The sequence below is a fragment of the Cucumis sativus genome, chromosome 3 (assembly GCF_000004075.3).
Source record: "Cucumis sativus cultivar 9930 chromosome 3, Cucumber_9930_V3, whole genome shotgun sequence".
Taxonomy (NCBI): domain Eukaryota; kingdom Viridiplantae; phylum Streptophyta; class Magnoliopsida; order Cucurbitales; family Cucurbitaceae; genus Cucumis; species Cucumis sativus.
The window spans coordinates 34,812,143-34,835,188 of record NC_026657.2 but is presented as its reverse complement, the minus strand read 5'-3'; the positions used below and the strand labels follow the sequence as shown (position 1 = coordinate 34,835,188).

Genomic DNA, 23,046 nt, shown 5'->3' with positions numbered 1-23,046 from the left:
ATCAACAAAATCAAAATGTTTATATTAAATATGTATTAGGTAAATTTTAAAGGATTTGAATTGTCTACTTGCTTATAATAAAAATAGAAAGGTCACCTACTTAATATAAAAGAGAGTGAATTAGTCATCTTTTTACTAAAAAATTGACAACTACAACAACTCACTCACGTTTTTATTTAAGTTTGTTGTTATCAATCAAAGTCGTAAAACAATTATACCATTTTTCAATCCAATCGTATTAGAAAATGAATAGATTACATTACTGCAAATGACAAATATGCTAAAAGAATATATTTATAAATATACTAAAATTTCAAAATTTATATATTCTACCAATATCTATCAAAATCACTCGTCTATTACTTATTGTAAAAAAAAATAGAAGACTAAATAAATAAGTGAAAAACATGTCGTACGAAATAATACCAAATCAAATACCTAACCCGGATGTTTTTTGTTTGTGTTTTTGTTCTTTTCATTTTTAAAAATTGATTTGATTTAATGTCCTTTTTGTATGTTATCTTTGCATGGACTAAGAACGTAAGAACCCTTGTAAAAATGCATCGCAAAAATTGACTTTTATCATCCTTGCAAGAAAGTATTTGCTAGTTACAAACTCAAAAATTTCGTACATCAAAGTAGGTGACCACATAGACTGAATACACGATTTCTTAGTTAGTTATTGAGATTATATCTGCTGTAAAACTATTAACTTATTATTATAACCACCTCGGATAAATTTTTAATTATTTGGATTAGAAAACACATATTCGGAACATGTACTAACAAAATATTCACGTCCATCAAACCGTTCGCATGCAAAATGAAGAAGGATCACATCAAGGATATGGTTGAAAACTTGAAAATGAAGTCTGACAATTCACAAAGTACAGTAGTCCATCATCAAGAACTTCAACAAACAAAAGAACAAGTCTTAAAGAGTTCATAGTTAAACCACTTACTTCCTAGTCATCTTTTTGATGAAGCATTGAGCCCACCTCCATGGTCGATGCTTCTTCCCCTTCAAGCTTGATAACACCCTAGTACACATGATCATAAGCTAAAATTTCCTTACTTTCTTCCATACGAATAACGTCCTCGAGCTGTTTTTGAAGATCAATACTCGTAGTAGCATCCTTTTTTAGCCAATTGTACAAGCATATACAAGACCATCAACTAAATTTGGAGTGGATGTAAAACACAAAGAATCTGCCACTCTTCAACTATAACTACATGCAGATTTAGAAGCAACAGTGGATACTACTGGAATCGCTAACATTTCTCGAGCGATTTTACTAAGAACATTGAATCTCTAACAATTATTTTCCCACCGTTTTAATACGTCAAAAATTTCTCGTTTCTCAAGTGGCTCCAAGAAGTATCTTTCTATCTCTGTAGCTGCCTCTTCAATTTCAAACTCTTTCTCCCATTCATCAATATAGTCCTTGAAACAGGACTCTGAATCATTTTGAGAACTTTCTCCGGTATTTGAATTATGGGCCATGATAGGAGTACGTAGATGAATAGTTTTTGACAATGGACATACTGTACTCATTAAATAATTCTCTTAAAACATCTTCAACTTTTGTACCCCACTGTTTCAAACATTTTTTAACTCTGCTTCCTATAACCTCTCCTCGGTTATTCACAATGGACATACTGAATCCTCTTCTGCATTTTCGAATAGTCGTCAATGAAATGTGCAATAAGAACTATATAGTTCATATCTTCATCTGATGTCCAAGTATTGACTGTGAGAGAAACTCTAGGACCTTGTTCACCAAAAATAATGTTTTTCAAATTGTTTCTCTTCTTTTCTATATTTCCAATATATTCATAGCTATTATGGGTAGGGAGGGAATTTCAAACCTTGGAGCAAATTCACACACAATCTGCCCCATAAACCTTCTAAACCCTTCCTCCTCCACATACTTGAGGAGCAATTTATCAATTATGATCATTTTTGCTATTGGAACTCTGGCAACTTTTGCATCAAAAACACCTCAACTGAGTGATGAGCCTAATGATTTTGAATTCTCTCCTACATCGGCCGCACACTTTCAAAAATCACACTCTCTTCATATGCTTTATTCAAACAAGAGCTACGAAAAGGATACTTATCGTTATCGGAATAGTTCTCAGGATGTGCTTCCACATTTTCCATCCCATCTCTATTTGAAAGACTAGTATATGACGCACCTGAAGTATTTGCACTTCGCATAAGGATCATCATGTTACCTTTTCACTTCCTACTGTTTTGATCTTTTGTAGTGGAATTTGATAGTGATACATCCACATTTTCATCATCATTCACAACCAAAACCTCATCTGCACATGGGGTGTTCACTACTAGAAAAATGGGTTTCAACGACTCAAAATTTGCACGGTAAAGAGTTTGATGATGTTCCCTACAAAAGTTTGAAACAACTTGTGAGGGTGAAAATAAATCAATAGAAAGTGTATGCAATAAAATGAAATGAAATGAAATCAAATTTTCTTCATATGCATTATTATCGAGATAATTTGTGTGCACCTCGACAAATTTCAACCTTCTTATACATCTCTTTTGCCACACTACCCTCAAACATTTCACTAAAGCAATATCCCATAAATTTCAACTTGTAACGAGGGTCTAGAACAACGGCAATGTATAACAAGTAATTAGTATTTTCACTACTCCCCCAATACTTATCATACTTCACTTGCATTTTTGTCGCCATGTCTTTGAGAACAAGATTATCAGAATTGGAAGTATACTTTTTTATGTAATTTTGAATGGTGCTTATCTCATCAAAGATCACATTTGAAGGGACGTGAAGAGAACCAGAGAGTCTTAAAGTCGCTTTATAAAACAGCGATAAAAATGGAACAAGTGTTCTGACAACCTCCCAATCTTTGCTAGTGGGAATATCCTCTTCCAAAAAAGCCTTCTCATAGATCTTTAGTCTTTCAAATGCTTTTTCAAACTTCTCTGCTCCCTCAAGCATCAAGTAGGTATAGTCCCACATATTTGGAAAATCAAGGCACACGGCACTCTGGCTAGATAAGTTCTGCTCTGCAATACATTTTTTGAAGATCCTAAATCGTTCAGGAGTAGATCTCACATACCTAACAATATTTCGAACCTTAGATATCAACTCATGAAAATCTTCCATGATATCACATACGATCAAATTAATAATGTGGGCACAACATTTAATGTGCATAAATTTACCATCCATAACCAACGTATTCTTGAAATGGTGAACTAAATAAGCAATGGCAGCATCATTTGAACGACCATCGTTTATGGTGAAAGTCAATATTTTTTCAATACACCATTTCATCAAATAAGATACTACTCCTTTTCCAATAGTCCCTCCCTCCATCGAGACTCTCAATTGGACAAAAGTTAAGAATCTTCTTCTGCATTCTCCAATTGACATCAATGAAATGTGCAGTAAGAACTATATAGTTCATATCATGATCCGACGTCCACGTATCAACTGTGAGAGAAATTCTAAGACTTTGTTCCACAAAAATGTTCCTCAGGGATTCTTCTCACTCGAGTATATTTTCAATATATACTTAGCTAATGTAGGTTGAGAGGGAATGACAAACTGTGGAACATATTTACACAAAGTTTGCTCCAAAAACCTTCTAAACCCTTCATCTTCCACAAACTTGAGAGGCAATTTATCAATTATGATCATTTTTGCCATTAGTATTTTCGCAACTTCAGAATCAAAATATCCACTGCTCTCACCTACACTCTCAACTTAGAGCAAGTAGCGGAGTAGCAAGTGGAGAAACCGGAGAAGAAGAGGATGGCGGCGAGTTCGTAGGATTTTATTTGAGAGGAAGAGATGAAAAGCGAAAGCCATTAGATCGGATATAAAAGCCATACAAAATGTGATAAAAATTCCGGCAATCGGTGCGGTGGAGAATCACTTAACCGAACCGTCGGTGGGCTGACTGAGAAGTTCAGAGTCAGACGGGACGACGCGGGATGAAAGATGAAGAAGGCCAACACGACGTCGTTCTTACATATCGTTTTATCTAATTTCGATGTTAAGTTTTTATGATCATAAGTTTTGGGTCTAATTATTATTTAGTCCTTAATGATATATCTTTAACTTTATAAGTTAATTTTAAGCTTAATTCCTCTTAGATTAAGGAATTATTTTACTTATAAAAGGGTGCTTCTCATTATTTTACTCTTAGATTAAGATTACAAAAGGGTGCTTTTTTACTTGTAAATTTTAAATTTTGTTTTTGTTTGGTACTCATATTTCAATATCTTACATTTATTTTTACTTCAATACATTGCTAATTCTTATTTTCATATTTGACTTAAACTATAAATTAATTAATTAAAAGTAATTACAATTTTATAATTTATAATTAATTGCCTATAGTGGTAAAAATTGGTGTCGACCTAATTATATATATGCTATAATTTTAAAATTTTAGGTACTAAATAGAAAGAAAACACAATAATAAAACTATACAATTTTGAAACCTAATAATAAAGATAAAATCTAAAGTGGTAAAAAAGTAATGTTCATTATTAATGGCAATTTAACTTATAAATCTATTAAACCTAGTTATCAAATATTAAATACTATGTATAAAATCTCGAACATTTAAATTACAATAATTGCCAATTGATTTGTTTAAATTTCTATATATTTTGATGATAAAAAGATATTAGAGTTCATGTCTAAATTGATTCTACATATTATTACATTTCTTTATTATCTAGATCTTTTAACGTGAAAATGTACCAACGAACTACAATTTACGCTTTTTACTTAATTTCATTATTGCAAGTCATAATAAGTGATTACACATCTCATCTTCATTGCTAGTTTCATAAACTCAAAAGGTAGACGAATGAGGGAAAATTCTACGTCTCTTAAACTCTTCTTAATCCTTCCGGGACCATTTGGATTAAGGGAAGAATAAGGGTGGAAATGAATATGACTGTAACCATTTCCTTCTTTGGTATAAAATCAAAACTATTTTTATGTATCTTTTATGTTCATTAACTATACTCATACAAAATGATGAATTTTTCTTACTCTCCCTACTCTTTTTTCTTTTAATACATTTTTCTATTTTTATATTATTGAAATTAGTTATATTAAAATTAAATTTGTGGTTTATAAAACTACCTTAGCGTTTAACTACCCTAATTTAATATATATATACCTTTTATTTTAGTTTAATAAATTAGTTTATTATATACACATATACTCATATCTATTTTTAAATAAATGGTAAAGAATTGATGCAATAAATAAACTATCAATTAATTGATTATATTTGTAATTAGTTAATGATAATTATTATTAATAGTTTTATAATTAATTAATTAGAATTATGAAATATTTGATCATGGTTATATAAATCCATCAAATTTATAATAATTTAATTAATATTATTATTTAATTGTTAAATAATTAGTTTTTCTCAAACTTTTCAATTAGATTTATTGTTTATCAATTAATTTTACCATGCATAGCCAAAAGCAGATATCCTTGATTATAATTCTTAGTCATCATTTATTCCCTACTTGTTTGGCTGCGCATGGAAATGATATTAAGAACTTAAGAGGATATGATATTAAGAACTTAAGAGGATAAATAAATAACTAAGAGGCAAAGTTCCTCTAAAATGCACCAAGATGAAAAACAGAAGAAAAATGTTTTAAAACTCGAAACAAAGTTGTACTAGATGTTCCGAAATGAAAACAAATTATTTAAATTTTAAAACTAAGGCAAAGTTACCCCAAGATGAAAAACAAGATGATTTCGATTTGAGACTCAAGGCAAAATTCATCGAGATCACCCAAGCATGAGGAAAGGAATCACAAACCTTTGATTATTGATGAGATTGTAAATCGTGATGAATAATAAACTCTGAAAAATATTTCTTCCAGGGTAAAAATAAAATACTCGTCAACCCAACGTGGACTTTGTAAGCCCATACCCATTCCCACCCTCTTCACCCACAAACCAAACGGCCCAATCTATCTCAATTCTTAGTCATTGTTATTTACTAGCATACAACTATATGTTTGACGCAAGTTTCTTTGGTTCAAATTCGTGCTTTTTAAAAAGCCAATCGATCCGAGCAAAATATTTATCAGACAGAATTCCCAATTCATCTTTAATCTAAAATTAAGAAATATTTATTTTCTCGGGGAAAAGAAATTGGAACTAAAATAAAGGGATATTAAGAATCAATTTGAAATGTGATGAATATTATGGACCAGTCTATTATCTAATTCTACAAAAGGAGGAAGAGAGCCAAACTGAAGCCTGCTCAACAACCATGCAATTTGCTTGTATAAGAAAGCTATCAAGAAAATCAGGCTAAAGCTAAGAAGAGCAAAAACCTTAAGGAAGATGATAAAACAAAGGTGATTAAATAAGCAGAAGCTAAAGCTGGAAAATTCGGCACCAATGAAAGATGCAGCATATCGGAAATAGCGAGCGGAGGCATCTGTGCATGCCTAAGCAACCTGGATATAGTTGGATTGTTGGGGATGCTTGTTGAAGAAATATTGTTCACGTAGAGCTTTTCTTACTCTTCTTCTTTCTTGAAGCAAAACTGCTGGGTCCAATCTCTATGGACATTCTTTTGGTCCTGTGATCAACACATTCAGTAAGTACACAATCAACATGGGACTTGACAAGTTGACATAATTTGGGATAGACTGAGAAAAGTGATGCATGTGTAAGCTAACGGTTTCTTTTACATACTGCTTAGACAATTCATCTGACTCTTTTTCATGGTGTTTATCTTCATCTGACTTGTTTCCACCGTGTTCATCTTTATCATCCTTGTCATCTGAAGAGGAAAGAAAACCAATTTCAGTAAAGTAAAATTTTTACTCCATAAAAAAGCCAATCAAGATATTGTAGACACGAGATCCTATGGGTTGGGTGAAAAATTATTTGTCATCCAACCGGTTAGACGTTTAGACAGTAATGCATCAAAACAAAGAAAGTGAGCAGTTTCCACAAGCTTCAAAAGAGTTGTGTTCTTTCTTTAATATATCTGCAGCATCAGGTCAACTCCTTGAATGAAAATTTTGCATGCATCAACAACCTCCGATAGACAAAAAGAGTTCTTCTCACTTTTTACATTCTACCTAGAGGCTTGAACCCAAGACTTGGGCTAAGCTTCCACTTAGCTCGAATTCTTGGTAGGATCACCCCTATACTAAAATTAATAATGTTTACGTTCCTGAAATCTTTTGTAATCTTTATAGACGGATTCTTTTCATATCGTTTCATTGAATCAATCAATCAAGTAATTGTTTTCTACCAAGAAAAAGAAGTCCATTGATCTAATTTGTTTACAATCAATCAATGTAATTGTTTCCTATCCAACTTCTTAAGAAACAACTCCCCTCTTAATCTACTTTTCATAATTATCTAAGAACTCATCTTACCCCAAACACAAACTTACTAACTCCAACATATTAACTTCATACTTATTAACTCCACTCGGTGGACCAAATGCCCCGCACTTCACTTTCAATTGATTTGATTGATAGAGGTTTTACGTACAACCCTACCTAATCATGGGCAACAAAAGCCTGGATTGGATCCTACATGTTATGATCCCTTCTCCTTGGTGGGAAGGAGATCTGCAAGTTAGCAAAAGGGGAATGACACAATTCTGCTCATCAACAGCAAAATCATGTAGCCAAAAACCACCCACCCCAAAGTGGAGGCCAACGTAGAAGAGGAAGTAGACGAAGGGGAAACTGAATTCCATGCTGAAGAAATTAGACACGTGCATAGCTCCCCAGCAGAAGAAACAAATAACAGTGCAGGAAAAGCTCAACCTAACTGCTGGAAATATATTCTATGAAAAGCTCAAGCTCCCTAAATGCTGGAAATATATTCTATGACTCGGCAATAAAACATGCTTTAATAGAATTACAAGGGTCCCTAATTGATTTATCAACATTCTATGCTGGAACATCAATAGCATAATGCTCAGTGTAGCAACTGAAATCTCATCATGTGGCAGACAAGTAACAAAATCTCTCAGAGGTCTAAAATAATTGGTTAGTCACCAGTGCTCTATCAGATCTTGAAAATCATGGCTTTCCATCCATACAAGGAGAGAGCCATCTTTAAAATCACCAAAGAACTCCACCAATACCCAAAGAATGTAACCCTTCCCACCCCACAGGGTAACTTAAACAAATCTTTTGATGGTTGACCAATAGAGCTATATCAGAAACTCAATCAATAAATCTTGGATCTCCTTACTAAACACAGGTTCCTACCTTTTAAATGCATAGGAGATATCCAAACAGCCAAAAGACAAGCAACCTAACCCAAACCAAATCCCATAAGTCAGAAACCAAACCCAAGAAAGAACTCCCAAGATCTCTCTACCACAACCATTAACCCCAATCTAACTCCCTGCTTTACCGTGAAAGTTTCACAATTAAAGGGAATACTTAGCTCTTATTAGTTCAATAATAGAAGTCCCCTTTAAATATATGTACAAAAGATAACCAGCTCCAAACTAACTAACAACTATGATTAACTATAACATCTGCAATTACTAAACAGAAAGTAACTAACTACAAGTAATTACAAGTGTTACTATGTAAAAGAAAACAACGAGAGAGTAACATATAAAGGTTTAAACCATATTTTAATATACATCAGGTTCACACTTCATGTCATACTACCCAACTCATTCCAGATTTTGCATTCAATGAGCTACTACATTTCCTCGTTAGCATGCTTGTGACTTAAATGAAAAGGTAAAAGTAAACATAATGTGAAGTTTGCAAAATTGACAACATACCCATTGCAATGATTTTATCACTTTCATGCTCTGAATCTGATCCTGAAGCCCATCGGTCTCCTCCATTGTCATTATCCCAGCGTTGCCCTACTGGAGGCATCCAGAAGGCGTCCTCTGCATTACTTTCCCCATTGCATTCCTGGGCTTCAGAAATAGTCTCCTCCTGTTCCTTCTTCTTCTTCTTCTTTGAATTTTCTGAACTTGGTTTCAACGCCTTGGCGGCCTTCTTCTTGCTTTGCTGCTCTCCTGATTTAGCCATTAACTCTTTCTCTGACTCCTTTTGCTCTACAATTACAATACAAACTTTGTCAACACTTAATAGCACCAACCAGCATGCAATTTGTCTCTTGAGCATAACGAGATCAGAACTTGTCATGAGCACATCATCGGTAAGAATAAAAGATTACAATAAAAAATCCATGTAAACTGAGAAGTACAAACCTAATTTGTTGAGGAATCGTTTGCCGTTAATGTGCTTCCATATATGTTCCTCTGTTTTGTTGATCGTATCACCAGTCAGTTTACATTTTAGCTTCGAACTGCAGAACAAATAATAATAATATAAGCCAATGCCATTGATCCATTGATTTCCAACTGAACATGAAATAACTGACAAGAAAGGGAAAATCAGTCCAAAATACCTAAATAACTACAGCTCAAATACCAAGAAAAGACAAATTTCAAACTCAATTAGACCAAAATCACCAACTTCCAAGTTAATGGAGCTCACATTGAAGCTCATTAAATCACCAACAGCAACCAAATAAACACTACTCTACTCGACTTTGACTTCATCATAACATTATCAATTCTCAAGCTGCAAACAACCCATCAACCAAAAGCTATATTCCAATGAAATTCCTATTAATTTCCACGGAGATCAAGAAATCAACCGGTTCACCGAGCTAAACATTTCTCATATTACAAATCTCCAAGTATGATGATAATGAATTGTATGCACATAAACGAAAAAAGTTTAGAGTACCGAGAGAGAGGGTCCTGCTCAAACATATTGAGAGGAGCTTTCCGACGGGACAAAGCGAGATCGATAAGGCCAAGACGGCAGCGCTTGGTCCGAGAATAAGAGTCCTTATCCTTGCCAACAAGTTCGTGACCAGTCTCAACGCACCGGAAGCGACCATTGTCGAGCTCCGTGAAGGTCGGTTGCCCTAGAAGGTCCACCCCTTCCACCGTCGCCGCCGCAGTCTCCTCGGCGGTACTCGTCGACATTGATGGGTTTTGATTTGTGGGATAAGTGATATCGGGTGGGTTTTGCTCGAATAGGTTGCTTTAACAAAAAAAACTATTATAAGTTTGTTTTATAGCAAACTAAAATTAGATATTTTACAAATATTTTTATCATATTTTGATAATTTTTAATACATTTTTCGGAGGTTAACAACATGTAAGGTGAGATTTCAACCTCTAATTTCTTAACTGAAACTATAACATTTTCTATTCTTTTAATATCTAGATTTTTTAGCCGTAATTTCCAACAAATTACGTTCTAATTTGATTCCCACGTTCAAATGTTGTAAGATTGAATAAATGATCCCAAAAAGTTATTCAAGATGCTAATATGAACACTCACACATTAACAAAAAAAATATATATATCAATATGAACTCGTGTTTATCTTCTAATGTTGTTTTATTGTCTCAGTGGTTCAAAAATATTATTGAAATCTACTTATATATGAAAACAGTGTAAATAAACCATTAAAATAAACATTAATCTAGTCGATAGAGTTATTATTGACATATTTGTTAGCAAACATTTTTTTTTTTTTGGAGTTTTGCAACCATAGCAAAAATAATTTATGATAATAGAACTAATGTCACTTATATTTTTAAAATTAGAAAAATAACAAATTTAAAGCACATTTCATTAATGTTATATTAGTTGTTATTTTTTAATTTTTTTTTGTCATAATTTTTTATTTTTTTAACTCATATAAATAAATTTGTATTTTCTATCATAATAGACATCTATGGCCACAAATGTCTATTCAAATATATCATGAGATAAAAAAAATGGTTATTTTTTAAATATTTCCAAACAATTTTACTGCTTAGTACATGTGTGGATACCTTGGTGGCAGTTAAAGAACCACTCCATCGGTTGAGTGAATGAGAATCTAGTTATTTAGTATTGCAATATAAAACAACTAGGTAAACAAAATACTCACCAAGCACTAAGTGGGCATCCAACATATTCATTAGAGGTTGATTTGCATTGTGGTGCAGTGGTAGGAAATCTACCACAAGCCCACACTTGCAATAATATGAGAGGTCTTGCTATCTCTAATGTATCAATTTGACTGGCTCGACATAATTCACAGTACAACCGTGCAAGACATGCACTACCCCCATGAATATCGTCCAGCCTCTTCAAAGTCATTTAAGAAAGGGAGAAACATGAGATGAACAAACGCACTAGACTCATTTGCAAATAAAAATCTTCCCATAAGTTGCATTATATATGCCATAGTATATGTTTGATCATGACCTCGTCTGCTTCGAGGGATAGTTTTGTGAAATGTGATGTTAGTCATGGTAGGCTTAATCTAGACCTCCTGAATTGTGGTTGTGGAGGTCTTACACCTAACAAATCCTCACATAACATTGGCCAATCATGTTGTAATGATCCAGTTACTGCCTTTCCATCAACCGACAATCCAAATTGAATAGTTATATCTTGTAATGTAATTGTGCACTCTCCTCCAGGCATATGAAACGTGTGAGTTTCAGGTCTCCACCGCTCCACCATTGCAGTAATAAGATGCCAATCTAATTGAGTTAATCCAATGCGTGTAACACCCCAATCTAATTGGAATTCCTTGAGAATTGAAATATAATGTGTTCATATAAATTGTGAACCATAAGAGGGCAAAGAAAATTCATTGATAGTATCAAATTATAAAAGGGCAAAGAAAATGTCATAAGAGTTGCATATTGTTATTCGAATGTGCTATAAGAGAAGTGAGATTGTAATGACAAGAAGAGGAGTTGAATTTAAACCAAGACAAAGATGTATATTAAAGATGATAAAAAAAAATTGAGTGAATTCCATATCTCTATCTTCAAAAGTAAAGTGATTTCACTCATTCGAAATGGGCAAAGAAAGCCTTTGATGATGAAGGTCCACAGATCGGCTTATAATTCTTGAATGGATGACCAATAAGCAACATATTCAAAAGAACCAGAGGGTCATTAGGAAGACCATAGGATATTTGAGGCAAGATAATATCCTCCTCCAAAATAGTTGAGTAAATACACGAAAAGGCAAGATGCAGAACACACCAGCTCAAGGCAGACACCATCGACGGGACCTTTTTGATAAGAACCTCCTGCTTTATTAATGACCTTATGGCTAACCTCCCATAAAAATATTGAATATTCTTTGGGATTGGACCTTTCCATAAGCTTTTATCAGGGAGACCATTATGTTTACTACCACTTGATGAAAGAAGATGCGTGAGTCTGTGAGAAATTTGCAGTAAACTGACCCGATGTATCTAATTTCCATCTCCATTTGACTTGGGCCATGGGGTTACTAGGGGCAGCAAGTAATGTAGAAAGTGTAAACCATTAACAATTCTCTTCTTCATTTAGATTTTACCGCAAACTAGTTACAGCTTGTGCAATCTACACTCCTTATGATTAGGGAGAGCAAATAATCTGGCAAAGGCAGTATCTAGAGGTGATCTTCCCACCCTAGTGTCCACTTGTAGAGTGTTTTTAACTCAATCAAAAAACACCGATCATCAATACACTTCATTATCAAGCATGTTCTCCCAAAAGTATTTGTATTCAAAAATTCGTGGGTGCATATATTCTAAAACAAATCTCAAATATACTACAAAGTTAATGCCACTATTTCTGAAAAACATAGAATACCAACTTCCAAGATTAATCAAATTCTCATTTCAGCTCCCGCAAAGAACAATAAGCAAATAAATATGACTCAGTCTCTTAACCTCATTTTCATATCAATTTCTCACTTCTACACTTCCAAGTCAAACATATGAAGCATTGTCGAGCTCCATGAAGTTCAGTTGGCCTAGAAGGTCTGTACCTTGTCTCTCGTTGGCAGTAGTCGACACCATAGTGGAGTCCTAATATGATGTACAAATGGGAGAAACGTCAATTAATCGGTTTTTACTTCTTAGTTAAATTTTAAAAACAACTCTTTCTTAAATTTAATTTTAAAACTTCGTTCCAATTTTGAAAACACTGGTAAAAAGTATATCGCAAAAAAAAAGATAGATATTTATGAAATTCGTTTTAAAAGCTAAACGTCAATAATCATAGTAGATTATTCAAATCATTTACATTTTGTTCGTTAACACATATTATATGTCAATTGTAAAGACATCTTTATCATTCTTAAACCAACTTGAATATTCGACTCAATTGTTGAGACATTTTTATCTTCATAAAAGGCCACGAGTTCAATCTTTATTTCCTAGTGTGTAATATTTCAAAGAAAAATAAATCATTGTGTACTTAACCAGTGTGAACTCTTCAAATCATCCACCAACGATTGAGAATAATACGTTAATAATAAGAATTACATTCACCATAAACTAAAAACGGCTAATCATCGGACATCTTTCAAATTAATAACTTGCTAAACTTCATTCTTTTACTCAATTTTAAAGAGACACCAATCAATCGATAAAGTAAACATAGTTCAACTAGCATAAAGTTTTGTCAACGTCTACAAAGTTTATAATTACCCTTCATCGAACCAAAAGAAAAAAGCAATAATAAAAAGGGAATATCAATCCTAGCATGAGTTCATGCTTTTTCCTAGCATGAGTTCATTCTTTTGCTCAATTGCCTTTTAGAAAAGCAATTTGCAATTTGTTGCATAGAGTGCACTAGATTTGACTTAACCCACTTTGTGTTGTAAATACCTAACTATCCACTTATTGAAAGCATGGGGGATACACTCATCCTACTCTCTTTGAAAATGAGCACTTGCTTTGTCTCCCCTTTTTACATGCTCCTCAATGTCATACCTTTATATGTTGGAGCACACATATATATGTACTTAATCATGATATAAATTGGTCACATTTATGATCATGAAAGGAAGTTTCTACGGTGGAGAAAATTATGTTGATTTTGTACTATGGCTTAGTCAAAATACAAAATACTAACAAATATTTCTACTACTTATTAAAGTTGATTTTTATCGACTCGGTTTAAGTTGCATGCATCTTTAAACACCAACTATTTTTTATAGTTGTTTCACGTAACGAATTATCCTTTCTACGTTCTTCAAATAATTTTTGTTTTGTTTTTATGTATGTGATGAGAGTGTGATACATACAAATAATTACATCTTGAAATGTATCTAAGTATTATTGTTTTAATAATGTTATTTGAATTATTAGTCACTAAGACATTGTTTCTTAGTGTAATTTAAATATTCAATATTTTTGCTCACGGGTATAACAATGACACCTAATGGTCAACCACACTATAACTTGTAATATATGATCAACTAGAAGTTAGGCGTCAAAATCAATAAATAAACAAATATGATTTGAAATATTTAAACTTAAATAACTTTTTCGTTAAAATAAACCATTCTATATGTTAATCTAAACTAAGCATAATCAGGACAGTAGTTCTCCTCCAAGAAATTAGACATAGTATTCCTAAGTTAAGATTTATCATAACCATACAACCATTTTTGTTCTAATGTTATTATCATATAATGAAAAATTTATTACAAATTAGATAACATAATAGATAATAAAAAAATTTCAACTATTTTTATTATAGATAAATGTGCATCATCCCAGACAAGTTTAAATTAACACTGTTGGATGAATAAAATAAACTAACACTATAACAAATTTCAAAAAACAAAGAGGACAAATTAAAATGATATTTTAAAGTAAAAATAAAATAATGATATGATTAAACTTGAAATATTGAAAAATAGGAACATTGAGTTGTGTTATATTTATAAATATTTTGCAATTTAAATATAAAATATAAAATATAAAAATGTAAATACACGAAAAAAAATTAATAAATATTTTATAATATAATGTGAACCAAAATATTTGTAATAGATTATAAAACTTTATTATATTTATAAATATTTTGCAATTTAAACTAATATTTTCTATATTTTAAATTATATATAGAAAAAATGATAATCGGTAATTCAATGAAATTAAATAAATAAATCCGTTCAGTTTGACCAAACAATCTTGGACTCCTCAACTTACAATAATCATATCCAACACAACACTTACACAGATTTCAAACCAAGAATCATTAATATCATTTTTAATGATCAAGAAAAACGTCTATTTAATTGATTCATAAAAAACTGCACCAATTAAACAATTCAATCAAACCCATCAAAGAAAAATGGATTTCTCACTCTCCACTTTCAACTTTTTTTTCTTGTAAATAGTAAATTCCATGAATCCTCCAAAACAAAACGATCCATTAACCATTTCTCAGAAGACACACAGTTCTTCTTTCTAATTCATTCGATTGAAGATGAAGATGAAGATGAATATGAAGATGAAGATGGTTTTTAGTGTAGCTTCCATTATTCTGATTTCAATGGCGGATTCTAGAGCTTGTAATTTTCCGGCCATTTATAATTTCGGCGATTCCAATTCCGATACCGGTGGAATCTCCGCCGCGTTTTACCCAACCATATTGCCCTGCGGTCAGACGTTCTTCCACAAAACCGCCGGTCGGGGTTGCGACGGCCGCCTCATCATCGATTTCATTGGTTATATTTCTTTTATTTAAATTCCTTTTTACTTTTATTATTTATTTATTTATTTAAACATTTATAAGATAGCATAAGAATTCAAAGAGCAATACAGTATATAAATCATTTGTCACTAATAAACTAAGATGAGGTTAATTTGAATTTGATTTTGTAGCTAAGCAACTAGAGTTACCGTATTTAAGTGCGTACCTCAATTCTATTGGAACAAATTTTCGACATGGTGCAAATTTTGCAACCGGTGGTTCCACAATTCGACGTCAGAACGAATCAGTATTTGAGAATGGAATTAGTCCGTTTTCACTTGATATTCAAGTCGTTCAATTTCGTCAATTCAAGAATCGCACAATTGATCGATACGTCGAAGGTTGAGTTTCAACGTTTTTCCATGAATTTTTTTTTGTATGTACGTGGTTTTTCATATTAATTACGACTTGTACACTGCAGCAATAGATGACTCCATTAGAAGTACTCTTCCTGTACCAGAAGAATTCTCCAAGGCTCTTTTCACCATCGATATTGGCCAAAACGATCTATCGGCTGGATTTCGAAAAATGACGAACGACCAATTTCGAAAAGCGATTCCTGATATCATCAATGAGTTTGCAACCGCTGTTGAAGTAAGTCAATTCCCATCAATTAAATTGTACTTTCCCTTATAAAAAATGGTTAAAACATCAATTTCGTCCTTCTATTTTGACTTGTTTTATTATTATACTTCGATATCAAACGTCCAAAAAGGTTAAATTATAAGGACAATAATATAATCCATCAATTTTCTATATATGTTCTTAAACTTTATCTCATCAACTTAAAAAGAAAATAAAAACTACAAGTTTACCCTCGCTTTAATAGGATTTATATAAAGAAGGAGCAAGGGCATTTTGGGTACACAACACTGGGCCCATTGGGTGCATTCCGGTGGCAATTCGCAGCGTTTCCAATCCCAAGGAGGGAGATTTGGATCGAAACGGCTGCGTTAAGGAACAAAACGACGCCGCTTTGGAGTTCAATAGACAGCTTAAAGAACGGGTGGTTAAGTTAAGAGCAAATCTGTTAGATGCCTCTCTTGTTTACGTGGATGTGTATGCAGCTAAGATCAAACTCATAGCTAATGCAAAGGAAGAAGGTAAATTTATTTGCACAATTTTCTTTTTTATATATAATATGAAATGGATTCTATTTTTTCAGACCAATTATTAATTTGTATCCTTTAAATTATTGTTTTTTTTATCATAAATTCCTAATTATATCAATTTAAACCAAATTTTCAACGATAGCAAATTTTATAAAATATTTACAACTAATAGTAAATTCTATTACTAATAATTATTGATATGTTATAGTGATAGAAGACTATCATTAATAGAATAAATTTTTTTGTTATATCTTGTAAATATTTTAATTTATTTTGTTATTTTTAAAAATATTCCAATTTTATAACTATATTAATTTTAATTTTAATTTTTCATAAATTTTTAAAATATTTTTCATAAATTTATTTTGTTGTTTTTTATTTTATTATCTTAATTGAATAATAACTTGTAAATTAAATTACAAGTTTTAGTCATTAATTTATAAGATACATATTAAATAAATAAAAATTTTAACAATTAATTTTGTGCATAGAAAATCTCTAAACTTTTAAAAATTAAGTTTATAATAGATTTATTAATTCTAAAATAATATTATAAGATATGCAAGATTGAAAATTGGTGAATTTTGAGTTGAAGGTCATCAATAACCAAATTTATAATTTAACCTTAACTTACATTATATACACTAAAAATACGTGCTTAAATTTAAAATTTAAAAATGTTATTATTATTTACAAATTTAAGTGAACTTGACTGAGTGGTATTGAGGTTTTAGGATTTATGGAGAAGGGAGCAATATGTTGTGGATATCACGAAGGCCTTAACCATGTGTGGTGTGGGAACAGAAAAACCATAAATGGTAGCGAAGTGTATGCTGGATCTTGTGAAGATCCTTCAAAATTCATCAGTTGGGATGGAGTCCACTATACTGAAGCTGCAAACCAATGGATTGCTAATCAAATTGTTAAAGGCTCATTTTCCGACCCCCAAGTTCCCATCATGCACGCTTGTCGTTGATTTTCTATTGTTTCATCGAGTTTTCACAGCTATGATCTATTGACACACTTATAACATCTCCTTTACAACGTATACACGTTTGAAAGAAGTTTTGTTGATAGCAAATTAACTTGTAGAGATGTTAATATATTATATTAGTTGTGTGTTTAAACTTTTATTTGTATTTGAATTATAATATTTACTAATTTGATAATTAGAACGAACAAAACTGAAATTAACCCATTCTATCGTCTCTTTTATATTTTTCTTTAATAATTATTTTATTCCATACTATAATTATTCTTACTCCACCCTAACTTTCCACATACACATATCAATAATTAAACATAATACTTTCAATTTTACAAATTGAATTTACCAACCAATAAATCAAAAACCAAATTCTAACGATAGAATTACTAACTTGGGTTGTTTGATTGACGTTGAGAAAAGGACAAGAGAGTCTGCATTAAATAATATATATTTATCCACTCACGTGACACGTCGATCCATTCCACGGCTGAGATATTCTCCTCGATTCCCCCAACTTCAAATCACAGCCGGACGATCACCATTCACCATCCCAATCAAACGGTCCCAATCCACCCAATCTTTCCACTCTTCACCGACATTATAACAAAACGTTAAGATAACTTTTTCCCCCCACTCCCGCTGAAGCTCTGGCCATGGCCGCACAACACCAGACCTTCGAACTTCGAACAAGATAATGTACGAATAGAGAGAGAGAGAGAGAGAGAGAGAGAGAGAGAGTATGTGTGTGGCAAATGTGAAGAGCACTCATATATATAATATATAAATGTTAAATTTTCTGAACATATTACATTTTCTCTAAAACCTTCTTCCAGAAATCACTTGCAGGGCAAAAATGGAGTTTACGGCGACGGCACTGTCGGCATTTTTGGTTTTTCACGTTTTCGTTGCACTGGCTGCACCGGACTGTAACTTTCCAGTGATTTTCAACTTCGGTGACTCGAATTCCGATACTGGCGCCATCTCCGCCGCTTTCGAGCCCATTCGATGGCCATATGGTGATGTATTCTTCAACAAGCCATCCGGAAGAGATAGTGATGGTCGTCTGATCATTGATTTCATCGGTAAGTGACGCAACATTGATTCCGGTTCTCTCTCTCTTAGTTTACGGGTGGGATTGTTGGTGTTGATTTTGGGGTTTCTTGATGATTTTGTAGCCGAGAAGTTGAGATTGCCGTATTTGAGTGCTTATCTGAATTCGCTTGGTGCTAATTTCCGGCACGGCGCCAATTTCGCTACCGGGGGGTCGACTGTACGGAAGCCGAATGAAACGATTTATGAGTATGGAATTAGTCCGTTTTTTCTTGATATGCAGGTTACACAGTTTGAACAATTCAAAGCTCGCTCCAATGATCTCTACAATCAAGGTTCCAAAGACTCATAACTTCAATCATTTACTTTACTTTCTGTGTGATTTAACAACAAATCTAGTGGTGAACTAGCTTTTATTGAGACTGATGATTTTATCCAAGTGTATACTATTTGTATGGGGTAGGGTACTAAATTAAAACGATTGACCCTTGTCATCTCATTCTAATTAAATATAGTTAACATTTGCTATTTGTGTTAAGTCAACATATCAAATCTTTTCATTATGCCAACCTACTTGTTGGAATTAGGTCATTGATCAATAAGCATGTCAAGTCACCATTCTAAATTAATTCTTAACGTACTAAATAGTGGTATTAATGAAGTAGATTTAATAGAACGATACAATTGAAGTTTTGTTTTGCAAAGACTAAAGTTTAAATTGACACAACAGTCAAAGTTCGGGGTTAAAATTGCAATTTGTAAGTTGACCTTTTTTCTTTTCCTATACTGAAATTTGTTGTTGTTGATGATTTTAGCCAAGAACCCATATGACAGAGAGAAACTTACAAGGCCAGAGGATTACTCCAAAGCACTCTACACTTTTGATATCGGGCAAAATGATTTAGCTGTTGGGTTTAGAAAGCTGAGCATTGATCAACTGCGTGCTGCTTTGCCTGACATTGCTAACCAGTTTGCCTCTGCAATTCAAGTAAGCAGAAGAAAACTCACCCTTCTTTCTCACAGAGCTGTTTCCTTGTCATTCTTGATATCTCACGGAGTTGTCTGCCATGCGGTCATATGTTGGTGTGGGCTGTTTAGTTTTTAGGCTACTTTTATAGAGTTGTTTTAAAAACCGGTGAGATTTCTCTTTTTCTTTCTTTTAGACAAGTGTTAGAGTGTTGATAATATATTAAATTAATCTTCTCCCATTAGCTCAAGTTTTTACTTTTGGATGAATCGGCGATTTAATATTAAAAAGTTCAAAATGTAGGTAGTGCATTAGAGGAAGAGAAACAAACTTCGATTGTGCTTAGAGAAGTCTTTTGTGGGAAGAAAATAAGAGAGATGAGTTCTAGAAGACAGTTACTCAATGTGTGTTGAACATTATTAAATCTCGGTTTGATGTTGTTCAGCCTGGGTTTTGACCAGAAAAAGATACCTCTATTTTCTGTAATGAAAACAAGCTCAAACTGATGAAGAACATAGTTTTGTTTTGTTGTTATTTTCTGAGAACGTGAAATCTGGTTGTCATTTGATTCATTACAGAGAATATACAAGCTAGGAGGGAGATCATTTTGGATACACAATACAGGGCCATTTGGTTGCCTCCCAGTGAACCAATTTTACAATCTGAACCCTCCCCCTGGCATCCTTGATGAGCATGGTTGTATCAAGGCTCAAAATGATATTTCAATGGAGTTAAATAATCAGCTCAAAGCAAAATTGGACAAGCTTAGGGCAGAGCTCCCAGATGCTGCCATTACCTATGTGGATGTCTATGCTGCCAAGTATGCTCTAATCAGCAATGGCAAAACTCAAGGTTATTCTTCCATCTTTTAATCATCAATAACACTTTCTACTACACATTTTCGTGGTTTTTCTTCTAGCAAACAAAGAATTGAGAGTCTATTGCCTAGAATTGTGAGATGAGGAATGAAAGAATAGAAATACCCGTAGTTAGGCTGCCTAAGAAAATAAGTTCCATGTATTTATTTCAATTTTATAATTTTTATCCTCCTATACGTGCCATCTCTAATAAATATTGGTCCTATTTTGAGTTTGTAAAACTAACTAATATCTAACACTATCCGTTGCACTAACACTCAAATGGACATGCTAGCAAACTACAAAGTGGTCGTGTTTCTCAGTGGTTGATACACCTATCTTTCTCGGTCCTAAGTTTCTTAAGATCTAAGCTAATTGAACCATGGTGTAGATATACAAAATATGAATCAACATCTATTTCACTTATCGAACTTTTTTGCAGGGTTTCCGGAACCTCTCAAAGTATGTTGTGGGTACCATGTGAGGTATGACCATGTGTGGTGTGGGACGAAAGCACCCATAAATGGAAGCTTGGTGTTTGGAGATGCATGTGAAAACAGAGCTCAATATGTGAGTTGGGATGGAGTCCACTACTCTGAGGCCGCTAATCACTTTGTTGCAAGTCACATTCTCAGTGGTTCGTTATCAAGCCCTCCTATTCCAATCACACAAGCATGCCATAGAAATTAAAATAATTACTATTAATGGGTAGGCAATATTGAAGTTCTACTACTACATTGAGCATGTACTTTTGTATTTGTAGTACTAAATAAAAACTTGGAACTTTTGAGTTCTTGGTTTTTCTTCTTTTGAAGTATTGCTTTAGAAGTGAAAATTAAGTATATTGCTATATGGGAAGAGGAGTTAGTCTATGTGGTAAAGTTGTTAAAATATTTATAAAATATAAGAAAAATCTGGATTTTATAAGTATAGACACATTAGGGGTATGACAAGTTTAATAGATGTACCCTAAACAATATATATATGATTGTTATGATTTATGATATGTATAATGATGGTTATAATTTATGGTACGTTTTTAAGTGTATAATTTTGAGAAAAAGGAAGGATTTGCTAATTCACTCAAAGTAATCTTTTTAAATATTAAGAAAGTTTGAAAAGTGTATAAATAAAAATGATACTTTTTAATAACATTTTTCTTTAGTAACTTTTGTTTGTCTATAGTTTATATATTATAAATAATGGGTGGTAACTTTATATGGTAGAGTCTATTGGGATGGACTTTTATTACGGATAGGTTCTTACGATCTATTACTGATAAATCAATGTTTGTTGACGTAGTTTTTGCTATAATTACATTTTAAAAAAGAAAAAGTGTTACTATATATCCCAATATTTTGAATCAATTACAATATTTTTTAGATATTCAACTTAGTATTTACCAAAAAAAATTGTTTTCATGATTTTTAATTTAAGGTTATTTTCTAGAAAATATAAAAATTGAAATAAATGAGAGTTGAAATGGGTGAGAGTGAATACGAATATCTATAAGAACAATAGCTAAAATAACCGTAACCATAAGTTTAGCTCAAATGTAATTGCTCTATTGGTCCAAAGCTAAGTGTATTTGTTGGGGCCAAAAGCTGAGAAGGCCAAGGTCAAGCACTGAAAAACTCTATAAAACAAACCTCACAAGAGATGAGGGAAAGATGGAGCAATGGATGCTCCCGTTTGGTATGAGAAGTTGATTACTATAATATTAGATTACTATAAATAGATTGTAATAATTTGTATTTTGGATTTAGATTACTTTAGTTTAGATTATAATGTTTGAGCTATAAACTAATTTAGTTTAAGAATGAAATAGTAAACATGGTAGAAAATCAAATAATAAAAGGAACGATGAATGTAAAATAGTAAATGCTATTACAAATTAGAGGTTCTAAAATAGTGTTGATTGTAGGCAAATAGGAAGTACAAGATAGTATTCATTAGAGAGAGTTGGTTGTTATAGTCTTGAATAATCATTGAGGTTTTTGTACAAATGACCGCCAAATGGTGGTCCAAATGAAATTTGATCCACAATTCAAATTGTTATGAGTAATGACCTTATGATGACGTCAACAACGTATGAATTTACCAAAATAATCTCATCTGCACGCGAGACCAATTTGCTATAAACTTCTTATTGTTTCTATTTCTCGTTTCTCATTCTCGACCTTTCGTTACTTGTCCTTGCCCAACATCATACTCAAAATTTGCACTACTTGCTTTTTTCTCACCTGTGAACACCTTCTCGTTTCTCTTTATTGTTTTTCTCCCTTGTTTCAAGTATCTATTTCTTGTTTTTTTTTTCTTTGTGTTTAAATATTATTTCTCGCTTATGAATAACTTCTTGTTTCTATTTTTCATTTCAATTACCTATTTCTCATTCTACTTTGATTTTTTTCTCTTTGTTCATAATCTTCGTTTTCTTTCTAGCTTA

The 23,046-nt window shown here is 32.5% G+C and overlaps 3 protein-coding genes across 4 annotated transcripts; 2 read left to right on the top strand and 1 right to left on the bottom strand.

The window, feature by feature from the left end:
* Nucleotides 1–6,197: 6,197 nt before the first annotated feature.
* On the bottom strand, nucleotides 6,198–10,137 carry LOC101220510 (surfeit locus protein 2). Its single transcript, XM_004141069.3, has 5 exons — nucleotides 9,812–10,137; nucleotides 9,268–9,365; nucleotides 8,827–9,111; nucleotides 6,750–6,837; nucleotides 6,198–6,633 (listed from the first exon to the last, which is right to left on the bottom strand). The coding sequence occupies exons 1-5, from the start codon at nucleotides 10,054–10,056 to the stop codon at nucleotides 6,555–6,557; spliced, it is 795 nt and encodes a 264-aa protein (XP_004141117.1). The 5' UTR covers nucleotides 10,057–10,137; the 3' UTR covers nucleotides 6,198–6,554.
* Nucleotides 10,138–15,178: 5,041 nt separating this feature from the next.
* On the top strand, nucleotides 15,179–17,936 carry LOC101220198 (GDSL esterase/lipase At5g14450). Its single transcript, XM_004141151.3, has 5 exons — nucleotides 15,179–15,600; nucleotides 15,758–15,967; nucleotides 16,048–16,220; nucleotides 16,456–16,729; nucleotides 17,473–17,936. The coding sequence occupies exons 1-5, from the start codon at nucleotides 15,360–15,362 to the stop codon at nucleotides 17,712–17,714; spliced, it is 1,140 nt and encodes a 379-aa protein (XP_004141199.2). The 5' UTR covers nucleotides 15,179–15,359; the 3' UTR covers nucleotides 17,715–17,936.
* Nucleotides 17,937–18,299: 363 nt separating this feature from the next.
* LOC101220283 (GDSL esterase/lipase At5g14450) lies at nucleotides 18,300–21,527 on the top strand. 2 transcript variants are annotated; one of them, XM_031882821.1, is made up of 6 exons: nucleotides 18,300–18,422; nucleotides 18,560–18,808; nucleotides 18,902–19,111; nucleotides 19,592–19,764; nucleotides 20,322–20,595; nucleotides 21,043–21,527. In XM_031882821.1, exons 2-6 carry the CDS (start codon nucleotides 18,580–18,582, stop codon nucleotides 21,288–21,290), a joined length of 1,134 nt encoding a protein of 377 aa, XP_031738681.1. In that variant the 5' UTR covers nucleotides 18,300–18,422; nucleotides 18,560–18,579; the 3' UTR covers nucleotides 21,291–21,527. The 2 variants fall into 2 exon arrangements, with proteins under 2 accessions (XP_031738681.1, XP_011652306.1); XM_011654004.2 differs by having other exon boundaries at nucleotides 18,361–18,808.
* The last annotated feature ends 1,519 nt before the right edge of the window (nucleotides 21,528–23,046 follow it).